The 17,136-nt window shown below is 44.4% G+C and overlaps 1 protein-coding gene across 1 annotated transcript; it reads right to left on the reverse strand.

The window, feature by feature from the left end:
• Window positions 1-2,499: 2,499 nt before the first annotated feature.
• LOC137434008 (caveolae-associated protein 2) lies at window positions 2,500-14,449 on the reverse strand. Its single transcript, XM_068126591.2, has 2 exons — window positions 13,676-14,449; window positions 2,500-4,332 (listed from the first exon to the last, which is right to left on the reverse strand). Exons 1-2 carry the CDS (start codon window positions 14,051-14,053, stop codon window positions 3,523-3,525), a joined length of 1,188 nt encoding a protein of 395 aa, XP_067982692.2. The 5' UTR covers window positions 14,054-14,449; the 3' UTR covers window positions 2,500-3,522.
• Window positions 14,450-17,136: the final 2,687 nt, after the last annotated feature.

Here is a 17,136-nt window from a genome sequence, read left to right on the forward strand (position 1 = left end):
ACTCTGGGATACAAAACGTAAACTGTTCACCTGGTGGAGGTATGCTCTATACTAAGTGCCGTTCTAGTTTTTTGTTTGTTTAAAGTTTTATGATTGTGTTAGTATGATTCTACATGCTTCCCTGTCTTCTAGCAACCATTGAAATTGGTTTAAAATACCGAGATACTGTTTAAAATGCCTTTAGTCATTGCAGTATACTGCTTTATTCTACCCAGGGGAATTGTCCATATGTTTGTCTCTGTCAGTGCTACCGTCTCTAGACCGTAAAGATAGGCCGGGGTTACAGAAGATATCGGAACCTTTCCTTTCAATCTGCTCAAAATCTTTCTGTCTGCCATTACACCCTCCACCCTCCTCCATGCATTAGCACCCACCTGCATCCTCCTCCGCACCTCTGCCTCTGACGTACAATCCATTCACTGTTCCCCCCAGATACTTGAACTTATTTCCTTTTCTGATCTCCTTCCCCTCTAACCTGATATTCATTTCTTTTCTCTGCTGCCAAACCCACATCACCTCCATGCTCATTTTCAGGCCATGTTTTTTTTTTAAATGTCTCCTTCCACATCCGCAGCACTTCCTGCATCTCCCACCCACTCTCCACCACAACAACCAGAAGGTCCACACACAATATCCTCCCCAGAATACCACTCATGTTTACCTTCCTGCTTACCTGCTCCATCACCATGACAAACAGGAGTGGGCTGAGAGCGCTTCCCTGCCTCAAACCAATGTTCACATTGAACTCCTCCGACATCCCAGGACCAACCAAAACTCTTCCCTTTGTTCCCTTGTGCATCCCTTCCACCAACCTCACTTCTACTTCCATTACTCCCATCCATCTCAGTGTCATCACCAATATTATCTACAAAAAGTGTCGCTCTTCATTCCATTTGGGCAAATTCAAGAGGTAAAATGGCATTACGGACTTCAAGTCCTACTATTTTTCAAACGATTTTATGTCAGGTTCTACCCTGGCCTTTTCCCTTTAGACATGGTTATTATCTCCACGCTTTTTTTTTTTCTTTTTTTTAATGGAGTGATATTGCTATCGGCTCTATCATATCTGTCTGTCACGTTATCTGCTAAACAGTTGGGTACAAATTCACCAACCTTGGTAGTTTTGATCAACAAATGGCAAGAATCTCCGAGAGCGAGAGCTGTATTATCTTTACTTCCGCCCCAGTCAAACGGTCAATGCTGAAAAATGCAATTATAGGCACATTTTAAAACATCTTAAAATGAAAATATGCAATCAACATTGGGAGACATTTTTTTGTGATTTGACTCCTCCTGGTGACTTTGGGGTTACGGGTGTCAAAACTGGGAAAAAAATTTAAACTCAAAATTGGATATTGGGTTATTCCCAGTGGAACCTGTTGCAATCTTTCAACTTTTTCTTTCGGCGGGAAGCGTGGGGATTTGCGGTATTGCTCTGTATGGTATCATCGCATTCTACTCGATTATTGAAGCCTGTTGCCTCCCGAGGTATGTTGGTTTATTTGTCAACTGAAACAAACTTTGCTTTCCTGAATAATCCTCTGTACCACTTTGCAGTTGATACTAATTTGTGCTCAACAGGTCTTCACTCATGTGGGATGCAAGCCATAACCACGTTCCTAACTTCATTTTGGAGAAGAATAATTGGGCAGCCATCTGCAACATGATATGCAAAGTCACACGTTTTGATGCTCTCTTAAGAAACACCATTGTGCAAAAAATTCAATTCACTTCTGCAAACAGATACAAGCAGAAGTCCAGTCTTTGGGTCATCTCTGTTTTGCAATCGCCTACAATCTGTATATGGCTGACCATATCTCCGAATTGCCTTGCTGGGTCAAAGGAAACCTTGGAATGAAATTTTGCGTCAATAATGCAAATAAAAAGTATGTTGGGTTGGCCTACTTTTTTGACCTTGACCTAATTTTAAGGTCATGACTTAATTGTAGACATTTTTCACCATAACTCGATTAAAGTTTATCCGATCGGAATGACGTTGCCCTCCCTAGATAGCCGAGAGCAAGGCACATTTATGTTTAATTTACATCAGGCCCCTCCGGGTTAAAGGCCAAGGTCTTACACCCCTAGGAGTAATCACCATTTAGGTGTTTCTCCTTTTCCTGCCAATATTTTTTTCTGCGAATTATCTTTCTGGTTTTTTCCTTTTCTTGAGCTTTCCTTGAACTCAATTAGTTGGAAATCAGGACCAGTGCTTGCATGATATTAGGTTTGAGTACGTGATGTGTCCATATCTGACTTGTTTTGTCAGATTTATTCTGCTCCAATGCAAAGTGTTGTCCACAAAGTTATGTAGCATTTGGGTGCATATCCCAACGTTAACAACTGCGATAAGTGTTGTAGAGTTAAAAAAAAAAGAATGGTGATTGTGGATAGGATACTCATGGGGGTGAAGGTTGAGGCTCCCATTCAATGGGAGGAAGGAGAGGAGGCATGTCTTATCGACTGCCAATCAAAAAGAATGGGATGGTGGAGACAAAAGTAGTTTGCTTTTTTTATTTCCACATTTATTGTCAGCAAGCAGCTTTGCGATCGAGCCAAGTAATGTTCAAATTGATCAAGCAATATAATTCTCCAAAGCACATGTTTATATCCTGATTTTATAAATAATTGTGATTCTTCCCAACATCTGAAAAAAAATGAATTTGGATGGTGCGGTCGAGGCCACCATGGGTGATTTCCTCCAGGTGAGAGTGAAACAAACTTTTCTGAAACCTCGCAATTGAATCGACATCAGCTGGTGGTCACCTGGAGCTGGAAACTTTAACATAATGAGTTGATCAATGAAGCTCACATTGTATATACTAATCAATTTTCTGGTTCAGTTGCAACATCTGGATGATGCAGTTTGAAGCACATGAATTGAGTGGCATGAAATTCTGCATCACCCATTATAGGCAAATTACAGTTAAGCTTGGTTAACCAGACGTGGGCTGCAGGAAGGCCCAGAGGTACTCGCACTTGCCTCCAAGATGTGTAGCTGGGGTTCCAATCCTGACCCACCTATAAACTGCCATCATGGTGTTTCACAAGCAGGGTAATTCATCAATGAGTGTGCCATCCCTCGGATGGACGTTAAACTGGCATCCCGTCTACCAATAATAGTTGGTAGATGTTAAACATCGTGCGGTGTACTTCCCGAAGAGTAGGCGAGCTATCACCGGCACCATGGCAAAATTCCAAATTCCTGCAGCAACTACTTCTGGGAAGGCAATGGCAAACCACCCAGTGTAACCCTTGTCAGGAAACTGTTTGGGCAGCAACATCGCTCTGTAACAGAATATGGTACATGAGAATCAGAATATAATCAGACTTTTCAACTTGTTTTTAAACTGAAAATATAATATATAAAAGAGTTTCCATGCCAAGATATTAAAGTGATGCAGGTATTCATGTTGATGTTGTACACCTTGATATAGAAAATGGTTTGTCTATTGGTCATTTACTGAACCTGTAAAATCTTGCTGAGTATCGCTTAATACAGGTGCGTCATCCTTCGGGTTCTCAACCTTCAAGGTGAACTTCTTGAGTTGCATCAACTTGTGGAGGACAAAGGTCATTGAGTAACCCAAATCCATTTGTGCTTTTGCAAGAATCTTCGTTCTCTGCCTCTGCTTGCTCTGGCACCTTCGATTCTGCATTTGTGGCCTCCATGCCTGTTGCCGGTCCACCGCAAGGTGAATTTGCTTCGATTCCAGATCCACTCATTTCTGCAACTGGTGTCTCCACTGTTTGCTTTTCTTCAGGTTTGGTGAAATCCAACTCTGCATACTGTATTATGGTGTCCGCATGGATTACATCTTGGCCCCTGATACCTGGTGAATCCTCACATAGCACCACAACGGAACTCTGAGGTTTGGCGGTCCCTTCTCCTGGTCCTTTTCTCACTTTCCTCACCATGAAATTAATTTGAGGTCGCTTTACGGTGCTCTCTCCACCATCAGAGGCTACTTCAGGTGCTTTCTTTACTTTTCCATCCTTCTCATACAGGTATACTTTGTGACTCAAGTTACTCATCTTCTTCTCAAAGTTCTCTTTGGAGAAAGCTCGTTTGAGGGTGTCAAGTCGAGAAGTCTTCTTGCTCACACCTGCCTCTTCAAGCATCTCATCCAATTCTTTATCATAGCCCTCTGCTCCCAGCATTTCCTCTTCGTCGTCATCGAGTGGAATCTCATGAGAAGGCTCTAAGAACACTTCGTCCTGGACTTCATGTAAGATCATCGCTGCATCGATGGAAGATTTGGACGTGATTGATGGTTGTGCTATGCTGCTCCTTGGAGTTGGTCCGTCATCTCCTTCCAGCTCCGTACCATGCTGCAACATATCATTCACAGGGAGGGTCATTTACATGGTGGTGCTTGTTCTGTTGACCTTTAAGTGACTTTAATTACTTGTTACCCCTGCCAACTAAGGTGGATGGAGGTTGTGTTTTTATGGATATCTCAAAAAGTTTTGGATGGATTCGGACGAAATTTGGTGGACATGTTGGGTGTTTGACAAGGACGAATTTATTAGATTTTGGTGACGATCCAGATCCAGATGCTAGAATTTAAATTTTAAGTGATTCTTGACCATTGAGTGATGTGGCTAAAATCTATATATAGCACAATATTTCAAAAAGTTATGGACGGATTATGACAAAACTAGGTGGATGAGTTGGTTAGGCGACAAGAACAAGATATTCCATTTTGGTTTAGGTCTGAATCCAGATCCGGCCTATCAGTGTGATACAAAATGTAAACTGTTCAGCCTGGTGGAGGTGTGCGCTCCGCCGAGTGTCGTTCTAGTTTATAATGTATTGGTTGGAAAGAGATGATCCAGTCGAAATATGGGCATCCACTGTTAAACATTTGCTCAATTTCTAGGGAACGTAGTTTTGGAGCATGTGAGATAAAGTTCCCCAGGCTATTCCATCCCCCAATGTGTCATGTTTCATGTTAAAATTACTGGTGTTCTATTTCACCAGGAGCCATGTGGGTTTGATGCTTTCTTGTTCAAAATGAGCAGTTTTCTCTAAAGTGCCTTAATCATTAAAAGCTGACTTTAATGTATGCATAGTCGAGGCTCATGGAAGGCACTGAACGAATCAGGACACAACACGACAAAACGAATAGCAGAGACTACGACTCGGGGTTATAACGATGCTCATTTCTATTCCGTTTTCAAAATGTAACGAACACGCAATATGATGCAAGTCTTGACTTGATCACCTGGCAGAGGAAACTAAGCGACGCCAGTTAAAAGAGGATTAAATGAAGAGAAAAAGAGTGAATATATTTTCTTCCACCTCCACAATATCACCCAAATCTGCTCATGCTTAAGCCAGACTTTAGTTGAAACCAGAACCAGAAAACTGAAACTTAAGTTCATGATCTCCTGGATTACTACAACTCACTGTTAACAGGCTTGCGTGTTTCTTATCTCAATTCCTTAAAACTCGTTCAGAATAAGCCTGCCAGGCTCGTCTGACCGAATTTAAAATGTCTGACCTAATTGTACCTTCTGCTTCTAGAACGCTGTGGTCCAACAATGGGAATCTTCAGGTAGTTCCTCCCAGGCGGACGGTCACTTTTGGTTCTCCAGATATGTTAGTCTACAATGAAACTGTTTACCTTTTAAACCTTGCACAATCTCATCAACTACAGTTTTCAAATCTCTCAAAGTTTAACATCGATTTGAGGGACAGCACATATCGACGCATCGCCCTGCCTGCGAAACATCAGGATGACAGTTGATAGCCGGGCCTGGACTCGAACCCAGGCTCAACTGCTCAGAGAGGATTGTGCGTACCTCTAGACTATCCTACCAGCCTTCTGCCAACTATCAGCTGATGAAATCCATTATGCCAGTAAAAAAAGAAGATGGTGGTGGCTTACTGGTGAGAACATTGCAGTGACATCCCAGAGGTCGTGCATTTAAATCTATCCTAAGGTAGCAGTGTTGGGGATTTGCATTATAAGCCTCAGGAACTTTAATTGGTTTCAGGGAACTTCCACGTCACGATTGTATTGTGATGTTAAAAAATGACAAACCCTGGATCATTCAGGTACCTGCACTACCTGGCCTGGTTTCCATGTGCTGTTGGTCCACTCATTGTGGTTGACTCCATATTCCCTTCCCTTGTTTACAGGTCAATCTTGATGACTATGGGCCCTCTCCTATGCTTTGTACTTAAGCCGTATTTACCTTCACCAGAGGAGTGGGTAATGCATTTTTGTCTCTGTCTGTCTGTCTGTCCACACCGAACGTGAGTCGGTGTATCGATTACATTGATCCAGACTTTAGTTGAATTGTTTATGTATATTTTTCTATTTTCTTTACACAGAGTGAGTGCAATTGTCCCAGCTTTGCACATGTGTGTCCTTTAGACACCTAACCTTTAGAACCCAAAGACCCTGTAGATCCTATAGACCCCATTACACCCTTTAGAATCCTTACACCACTAATACCCTTTAGAGTTTGGATCCTGTTAGACCCTTTAGAATAGCTAAGACCCTAAAGACCTATTAGACTCCTTTATACCATTTAGGCCTTTAGACATTCACACCTTAAACACCTTTTAATACCCTTTAGACCCCTTTTAACCTGAAACCCTTTTTCGACGTTTGAAGACCGTTTTGACTCCTTTAGACAATTCTGACCATTTAGACTTTCAATTAAACCCTTCAGACCCCTTTGACCTTTTCGAAACTTTAGCCATTTCGATCCTTTAGATCCATTTAGACCTTTCCAGATCTTTTGACCTTTACACCTTTCAACCTTCAGATCATTTGACCTTTAAAACTTATCAGACCTTTGAGCTTTTACACCTTAACAACGAGATCACTTAGACCTTTCATTTCGTAGCTCCTTCCCTTATTTTATTTGCCACACAAACCAAATCCTGGCGACGTTCCGCAATCTCAGATTGCCCTTTCTAGTTTCCTATTCGTTTCACAACAACTTCATAACAAGGTATGATTTGTTTTTAAGCATGTTATTTGTGAGTTACACTTTGGTGTTTTTGATAGTTTCTATGTAAAATATATCGGCGATGTAAAAAGCATGTAGTTTTATTCATGCTCAGCTTCACATAATACAGACTTGGCATTTAATATGGAATATTTGTTTTGTGGGGGTGAACTTACTTTTCAAGATGACTTAGACCCAAAAGTTCATTGGAATTATGTTGAAATTATTCTAGATTTTGTTAATGTGACCTTCAAAAGAAACAAAAACCACATTTGACATTTCGAAGCAAATAAATTGATCCTTGAAAGTGATGTAAACTGATATCGAACTCAATTCATGGACAGTACTGTGTTAAACTTCTGTACGTTTTCCAGAAGTATCTCTTTATTTTGCACATTAGCCAAAAAAAATTTCAACAAAAACAAAAGCTAAATTATGACTGGGATTACGGACAGTAAAATTACAGTTCAGTACTTCGTGTAACCCCCACGAGCATTCAGGAGAGCACGTACACGTCGAGGCATGCTGTTCACGAGATTTGCCAAGGTTTGGACAGGAATCGCTTGCCATGCAGTGACAATAGCCTGCTGCAATTCACGCACAGAGGTCGGCTGCTGGTCCAAGTTGTCGATTTGACGCGTTAATTCTGCCCACAAGTTCTCGATCGGATTCATATCCGGGGACATGGCAGGCCACTCCATATGCTCTACACCACCGTCGGCAAGAAAGTGTTGGATCATGCTACCACGATGAGGCCGTGCATTGTCATCTTGGAAGACAAAGTTTCCTCGAAAGGCTGCAGGAGCAAATGGAAGCAATGTTTCTTCCAGAATGACCCTGTACTTGAACTGGTTCAGGTTTCCATTCAGAACAACAAGGTCAGTTTTGCCCCCTGCATGAAAAGCAGCCCAAACGGTCACCCCACCACCTCCAGCTTGGACTCTTGGCACTATACAATCTTCGTTGTGGGCTTCATGCACTTGTCTGCGCACTCGGACGCGGCCATCTTGACGATAGACCAGAAATCTAGACTCGTCACTGAAGGTCACGTGATTCCAGTGTCCTGGCTGCCATTGACGGTGCTCTCTGGCCCACTGAAATCGGCGCTGGCTGTGTTGTCTGGTCAGGTGTGGCTTTCGCAGGGGACGCCTGGCACGATAGCCTGCTTGAACCAGTCGTTGGTTGACTAGCCTTCTGGATACAGGCACATTTGTCAGTTGCTGCCACTCAGCCCTAAGCCGATTAGCTGACTTGGCACGGCCATTGCAGACTAACCGGTGCAGCTGGCGATCATCTCTCCTTGTGGTTCTGCGTGGACGTCCTGGCCTCGGTATTGGAGAAGGGACACCCCTCTGAGCATTTCGTTTCAGGATCTTTGACACCTGACCTTGAGTGATGCCATACTGCCGAGCAATAGCACACTGTTTCATGCCGTAATTTCGTAAAGCCACCACTCCATGACAAACAGCATTGTCAAGTTGACGGACCATCTCCAGAGGAAGCGGCAATAACTTTTGTAGATGTGCAGCAGTTGTTTTCCACTAATACAGAACGCAACAACCCTTATATACCCGATTGTGAAGCCAATCGTCAAATGTACCTGTCCTTACATTTTGTCACGCCACCTGTGATATAATCCTGTTATTGACTTCTTGCTGCGAAAGACAATCAGTGACATGGTTCTTTCAACAAAGACATCACCGAAGGATAAAAAAAACTCACCAGATTGATATGCCGAGTTCAGAAAGTAAACCCAAGTCAAGAAAAAAAATATATATTCCATATTAAATGCCAAGTCTGTAGTTCATGCAGTTTTACGTCTGCAGGATTAGGCAGTGTTTTGTTTTTTTTATTTAGGCAGGAAACAATATATTTGTTTTTAATTTTATCAACTTTATTTTTTAAATCAGCAACGAGCATTTATACATCAAACAATAACATTGCATTTGAGAAATATTTATATCAACCTGCATATGCAATGTGTCTCACACCCACGATGGCAGGTGCAACAAATAACTCCCATTTCTTATCTGACTACATGCAGCTGACTTCGACTGCAATAAATATCTCCATATGGACCCCCAATGCAATACAGGTGGCAGTCACCTATTCGCTGCCATTTTGGTGGGGGGGTTTTTTTTTTTTGCTGCTTTTTGATTGCCCATCGTGCAAAATGACTTGCTACGGATAATGGACAGGCTTGAGGTGCCGTAGCGCCATTGAATTAACCCGAGGTGGGTTGACTCAGCCTGCCATCCTTCCGCGGTTGGCAAAATGAGTACCAGCTTACTGGTAATGGGGGCGGCACCACCACCGCCCTTGCGGTTTATCATGGATCGGCAGTCGGGCCCAACCCACTAGAAGAGTGGGCGAGTCGCTTACGATAGGGGCAAAAAGTTTGTCTAAAAGTTGGGAAATGTTTGGCGATAAGGCCTGAAAAGTGCCCTATCTTTTGGGTGAATATCTGGCACCAAAGATAGCTGAAGCTGAGCATGCAAACGGTTCATATAACTTCGCTTTTTAGCACAAGCAAATTTTTATTCACTTTTCAACTTCAATAAAAACATTTGAAAGCAACGAATTTGAAAGCAACGAAAACACTTTTCTTTTTTCTATTTTCTGGACACTTTTTATGTTTTATATACAATGGAATAGTCGAGGCTCGTGGAAAAGCTGGTGCACTAACGGATCAGGACGTAACAGACAAAAACAGGACCCAAATCATGCATACATGGGATGGACAAGTTGGACACAAGGGATGCATGGGGTGGACAGGTCGGACAGAAGGAAACCCCAAGGGTGGGGGGAACTGGGAGATTACATTGTAAGGAAGAGCGATTTTGGGTGGGGTTAATAACGACTCGACATCTTCATGTCAGTATGAACGCAGCGCTGCCTCTGAGTAGAGCAATAGCCAAGTTTATCTTCGTTTGAACTACAGAGTGCAAATCGGACACTGACCTTCGGATGACATCATTGCCGAAAGGTCGTGAATGCTCCAAACCAAATGGTTCAGACAACATGAAAGGAGTGGCTAGGAAGGGCAGAGAACAACCTGGAAAGGGCTAAACAAGGATTCAATCGAAGACTCTTGGCTCACAGAGGGTGACCAAAGGAAACCTTTTTTGGTCATATTTTATATAAATATGCTGGGGATGATGATGTACATAGAAGCACAGACTATTCTGAGCTCGGATCCAGTCATGCTACACCAGTTCGGTACCATACAGGCCTACAACACAACATGTACGCATAATATTTCACTGATCGCTGTACTGCTGGTGCTTGGTGCTGCCATTGCAAAGGCTGAGTCCATATTGTTAGTTAATGTACTCTACCTGGTGAACCTTGTAAGATTCCTTGTAGGTATTAAACTAGGATTAGGAGATTGCTGTTCCAGCTTCAGGAAACCTTGAATACCTACCTTGCCAAGACTATTCAACCTGAGTCTCTTTCAAACATATATTATTGAAGAGTTTGTATTTGGAATAGGAGCCATCGACATATTTGTCTGCAAAAGGTGTGTGTGTGTGTGTGTGTGTGTGTGTGTGTGTGTGTGTGTGTGTGTGTGTGTGTGTGTGTGTGTGTGTGTGTGTGTGTGTGTGTATGATTGTGTGTAGATGAGTGTGTATGTGTGTACGTGTGTGTGTACGTGTGTGTGTGTGTGTGTGTGTGTGTGTATGTGTGTGTGTATGAAAGAGAGGGATAGAATTGTAAGGAACAGAAAACGAAAAAACGAGATGTGTGTGTATGTATGTATGTATGTACAGTCACGTGAAAAAGTAAGTACACCCCATGTAAAGTTTTGACTTTTTCAACATACAGCTATTTGATCTTCATTTCAACAATATTGATAGATAAAGGTGATATTGTAGCGGCTACCGCTGGGTTTTCACAATCGCCTTGCACCTATCAAGGACGCGGAGCGATCACCATGCCGGGCTCGTCCAGGACGCCCGGGCAGGCCTGCGCTCAACTTGCCAGGCCTCGGTCGGGACGCCCGGGCATGCCCGGGCATGCCCGGGCAGGCTCGCCCTCAACTTGCCAGGCCGCAGCCAGGACGCTGGGCCACGCCCCCTCTCGCCTTTCCTGGGCAAACGCTCCTGGATAATATGTATATATATTGCTGCCCGATAAACGGGCTTTTCAGAGTGCCTGAGTGTTTGGTTTGAATAAAGCAACTCGGATGAATTCCAGCTTTTTGTCGCGTCCATTCTTCCGATCGACGTGGGAGCCCCAGCTCCTTCAATATAATACAACAAATACCATGAAACATTTACATTTTGTAGTCCATTGTATAATTTAAATAAACATAAATGCAAATTTCGCATGTGGAAAAAGTAAGTACACCCTTGGCTCTAATAGGTGGTATTGCCCCCTTTGCCAGAAACAACCTCAATTAGGCGTTTCTTATAACTGTCTACCAGTCTCTGACATCGACTGGGAGAAATTTTTGCCCACTCCTCCATGCAGAATTCTTTCAGCTGTGCGATGTTTGAGGAGTTTCTTGCATGCACAGCTCGTTTCAAATCCCCCCACAACATCTCAATGGGATTTAGATCCGGGCTTTGACTTCGCCATTCCAGAACCCTCCATTTCGTTCTTTTCAGCCATTCCTTGGTGGATTTACTGGTATGTTTAGGGTCATTGTCATGTTGCAAGGTCCACCTTCGGTTGAGATTCAACTTTCCGATAGATGGCCTCACATTATCCTCAAGCACCCTCTGGTACAATGAAGAATTCATAGTGGATTCTATGATGGTGAGCTGCCCAGGCCCTGATGCAGCAAAGCTGCCCCAAACCATCATATTTCCACCACCATGCTTTACAGTTGGTATCAGGTTCTTGTGGTCAAATGCTGTCTTTGGTTTTCGCCAAACATGTCTTCTGGTACTGTGGCCAAATAGCTCTACCTTTGACTCATCTGTCCAGAGCACATTGTTCCAGAAGTGCTGGTCTTTGCCTAGGTGTTCATTGGCAAACGATAGTCTTGCTCTGATGTTCTTTCTGGACAGCAAAGGTTTCCTCCTGGCACACCTCCCATGTAGAACAAATTTGTGCAGCCTCTTTCTAATGGTAGACTCATGCACTTTGACATCAACAGTGGCAAGAGCGACCTGTAGGTCCCGTGATGACATTCTGGGGTTCTTACAGACTTGTTTCAGCATCTTGCGGTCTGCTCTCGGGGTGAACTTGCTGGGGAAGCCTGGCCTGAACAAGTTGGCAGTTGTTTGGAATCTTCTCCACTTGTAGATGATCTTCCGGACAGTCGAATGATTGATTTCAAATTGCTTGGAGATCTTTTTGAATCCCTTCCCAGACTCGTAGGGATCTATAACCTTCTTTCTGAAGGCCTCAGAGAGCTCTTTTGATCTCGGCATGGTGACGCCGCACACTTCAACAACAAAGAGCAAACCAAACTAAATCTCTGAGGTTTAAATAAGACAGGTTCCTCCAAGATCCACTCTAACGATGTTCTAATGATTTGCACCTGAGCTGGTTCACCGGATTCTAATTTTAGGTATTTGAAGTAATGATCAATGTAGGGGTGTACTTACTTTTTCCACATGCGAAATTTGCATTTATGTTTATTTAAATTATACAATGGACTACAAAATGTAAATGTTTCACGATATTTGTTATATTTTATAACCTTTATCTGTCAATATTGTTGAAATGAAGATCAAATAGCTGTATGTTGAAATATGTTGAAAAAGTCAAAACTTTACATGGGGTGTACTTACTTTTTCACGTGACTGTATGTATATATATATATATATATATATATATATGTTACAGTGTATACAGTATACACAGACACGAGTGTGTATGTGTTGTTCGTTGTTATCTCCATATGTGAGTTTCAGAAGGTTGAACAATGTGTTCTATGCATATAATATATATATACTGTAACTTTGTATGTTAAAAATTAAAACTAGTGAGGAGAAAGAAAAGCTGTGGCTTTCGATAAAGAGAAGGTAAACAAGTTTGGGGAAATGGGAGTAAGAGGATGAGTGTTGAACTTTTGTCATTTTGTGTGGACTTGTAATATTTGTACTTGGTCCTTGAGACCACGTCTGTACAGATAAGCCTAACCTCTCCTCCCATGGAAGTTTTCATTCAGGTGTTATAATCCATTGTATGTGCCCATCGCCAAGTTCTTTGTCAGCTCCACCTGAACATGAGTACCTGACCTACCATGAATCATTGCACCTGTCCCAGCTCGTTCATAAAATGACGATTGGAGTACCAGAAAACGTTTTCTCCCAACTCGTTTTCGAGTTTGTGTTTATGACGCACTTTGTTTTTATGGGATTTGGGAATATGAAGCGTAGACGTTTTGGGTTTTACCGGCACCTTCTGGATCGGTGTAAAGATGCGATTGGAAGTTTTGTCTCGTCGAAATTCCAGGATTGGGATGGAGCTCCGGTGGGATTGAAACCGAACGCGAGTTTCGCGCGTAATAATCATTGGGTTTTGACGTCACGATCGGAGTTTCCTTTCTATCAGATGTTTGTGCCATGGGAATGAATCATTTTGGAATCTCCTTTTCCATCCCTTCGAGTGTTATTCCCAAACCCCATTGTTCGTGTTTTGTGCGCACGTCGAGGTTATACCGAGTTGTTACTAACATAAAAGTTTTTCTGTCTCTCGATCTGCGCAGCCCCCGCCACCCCTCACGACCCTCGAACCCAGGTGCACGCACCTTGGCGATGAGGATCCTGAAGTTGTCCAGTTGCAGGAGACGAGCTTGTCCTGCCTGCACTCCCTCCAGCAGCACGGCTTGGCGTCCCAGCTTGGCACGGATGTCTCGTACGTTCGCGCTCACCTTTCGCGCCTTCCCCAGGAGCGCCGCCGTCGCCTCGTCGCCCTCGGTCTGACCCGATCCCAGGTGCGCCAGGTCGGCGCTCATGGCTCGCAAGGTGACCGCCGTGCACTCTTGGCGTTCCTGCAGCCGAACCTGTCCTTCCCGCAGAGCCTCGACCGAGCACAGCAAGCGGTCGATGAGTGCCAGGGTGGCGGTGTTGTCCATGGTCACGTCTTCCACAGCGACCGCTGAACTCATCACCTGGGCCGCGGCCATGTTTGTCAGTTATCCCGTAAGCGACTCCTCCTCACCGACAGTGACAGCCGAGGGACTGACTCGGGTAAAACCCCGAGGGCGCGATCTTCAGCGATACCAATTGCGTGAAGGTGCGGCTTCTCTCAATCCCAATCATTGTCACTGCCTTATAAGAAGCTTTCCCACCGCCCTCTCACCCCAAGCCGCCCCACCCTGCAAAGACCCTCGGGGGAGGGACCGGAGGGTTGATCTAGGGACGAGCAAGGAGGGCGAGACGATCCCCGTCACCAAAACCCTTCCCTTTTTTTTTTCCACGAGGCGCGCTTCGCCCGTTTTCCTCCGGGAATGAGTTGTTTTTGCTCCAGGGTAGTTTCCAAGTGGAATTAAGTGTCTTGGGTTCAAACACCAGTGTTGCACAAGTGGGGCACAAGTGTTGCTTCGGCTGCGACTTGTTATATTTTCAGCCTTATCAATAAATATAGGCACTGCAACTTTTTCCTTTTCGAAACTTGCTTCATTCTACCTGTTTAAAGGTTCACCCGAGATCTAGCGTCTTCTTTTATGGTTGTTATAACCTATAATCCATGCGGTTCCACGTTTTCATTAATAGCACTGTAAGCGCCCCCGTCACGGTTCGACTCGCCAGTGGAGACGGTAAAAGTTTCCCATTGTACGTTTCGGGGCGACCAAAATGGTGTAAACACCTTAACCGCTCATAAATACTTGGGTCTCATACTTCGTTCGTTGGTTTGTCCATCAGGGATGCATGCGAAGTTGGGAATATGAAGTTGGGACTCGCAGGGAATGCATGCGAAGGTGCACCGACGCTGGCCAGGCCATGTGTACGGGGAGCCCGGGATTGTAGCATTCTCACGGTACGATGTAGCTCGGGTCTATAATAGTGCGGCCGAGTCGAGACGCAAAGTATGGCGGCGCTGAGTGCAGGATGTCGAGGGTGCAGTGTTGGGAACCCAGAGAAGCACGCTTGGCTCCCATGGGAAAATGAACTGGCAGGAATGCAGGATGTATGGCAGTGAAAGAGACGCACTCCAGTCTAAGAAAGGGTAACATTTCAAAGGTTATAAATCGCGTTCATTCTCGCACAATGGATGACCCAAATACCGTGCTTTCTGCAGTGTGAACGGAATTTGTGAATGACTCCACCAGAGGGCGCTACACACCAACTTAAAAACACCTTGATCCCTTTTCAGCCAGGGGATTATGGGTATATTAGCATTGTGAGTGAGCCAGAATCTTCCATATAAAACAAAATGTCAGTTTGTGTGTTTGTACAGTTTCTGTTCCCCTTCATAAGTCTAAGTTTTAAAGGTCAATATGTTAACACGAATGTGTGTTCACTGCAATCTATTTTTAAGGATAAAACAAACTCGAAAAACATTTTCCATAAAAGAGTAATTATGTTTCTTCTATTGGAAGTGTAGACGGTGGCTTGCAAACCGAGCCTCAAGGGCGGTGTACAGAAGTTTTTGTTTTTTTTATAACAATAAATACAAGGTGCGGGGAGGTGCAATTCGCTGCACTTGATGTGCAACGTGAGCAGAGTAAAACGAGTGTTCATTTACATCTGTAGGATGTCAAATAAATAAAGAAGACATAAGCACACGTGATACTAGGCCGAGGCTTCGGTCAGACTTTGACACGCGCACGAGCCAAGCAGCCGCCATATTGGGCCCTAGCCGGTGTGGCACGTGTTGGCGTCTCTGAGCACTGTGGCGTTTGTCATGCACACTCTCATTTCCCCGTCTTGTCTTTTAGTCCTGCGTTTTCATTAGTCTCTCCCTTCCTGCTTGTCCCCAGCTTTCCTCTTGTCTGGCAGCCTCGCCCTCCAGGCAGGTAGGTAGCCTCGTGGCTCCCAGCTGCCACCCACCTCCTCCTTCTCGCCTCCCTCATTCATAGTGTTTTGCCCCCTCCCAGCACCTCGGCATGGTGAGCAGGTGCCATAACTGCATCCGGTTTGTGCTGGCAAAGGAGGGAGCCGGAGGAGACGCTGAGGTTCAAGGCTGAGGATATTTTTTGCCTCATCTTCTTGGCCTGGGGGGTTGATGTGCCTTTCCAGACAGCTGGGGGACTTGCCGAGTTCTGGGTGAGGTGAACTGCAGCTCATCAGCTGGGTCTCTGGCTGAACGAGCTATGCGAGCAGGATACGTGTTTCTGGGGTTGGGGGTGGTGTCCCTGAAACAAGTCCAGATGCTGTGGCTATGGTGCCTAGTACCTCCCCCCCTGCCCTTCCCCTCTTTGCGTTTTTTTTGCAAAGACCGCTGGCTGACAACCACCAAATGTGGCACACAGACCAATTCCGACCCCGGGATTGTTCTAAGGGTATTTTCATCCACCACCTCAGCCTTTACAGACCCATAATACCTTTCCTTACATCCTTGAGAGATTCGATTACATGTTTGAGAGAAGACTTTTTACATGCTTGGGAGGTTAGACCCCTTAAACCCCAAAGACCCATAAGACCCTGAGCACCCTTAAGAACCTTTAAAACCCCAAACACCCCAAATATCCCTAAAACCCTTTAAGACCCCGAGGACCCTTAAGATCCCGAACACCCTAAGACCTCAAAGATCCTTTAGACCCTGAAGACCCCAAAGACTCAGGAAGACCCCTTTACTCACCAGCATTGCCTCAACTCACCATTTTAAATAAACCCTTCTGCCCCCCACCTCGCCGGGTCTCTTGCTCCCCCTTCTCAGTTCCCCACCCATCCCCCCTCCCCCAACTTTCCGAGCAATGCCGGGTAACCCTGCTAGTTACTAATAGGACTGTAGAGCGCTCACCAGGAAACTTAAGCATACAAGCAAGCACTCCAACGAAACAGTTGATAAGGAATGGCTGGTTTGGCAAGCAATTAACAATTTGTACTTATGAAAATCAGGCATTCGATGATGAGCGCTTGGAGGTCACTCATCCCGTCGTTGCTTTAATCAGTGTAATCCTCCCAATTATGTTGCCTTCATAACTCAGAAATTTCCCCACGGAGTACCCAGGCTCAGCTGTGGAAGCCTTCATGTCAATCCTGCTGGTTAATTTGTTGCAAGGGGGGAAATAAAATTGCATAACATTTTTAGCAGGTGAGGCAC

Source organism: Myxine glutinosa, chromosome 10 (assembly GCF_964187855.1).
Source record: "Myxine glutinosa chromosome 10, kmMyxGlut1.1, whole genome shotgun sequence".
NCBI lineage: Eukaryota > Metazoa > Chordata > Myxini > Myxiniformes > Myxinidae > Myxine > Myxine glutinosa.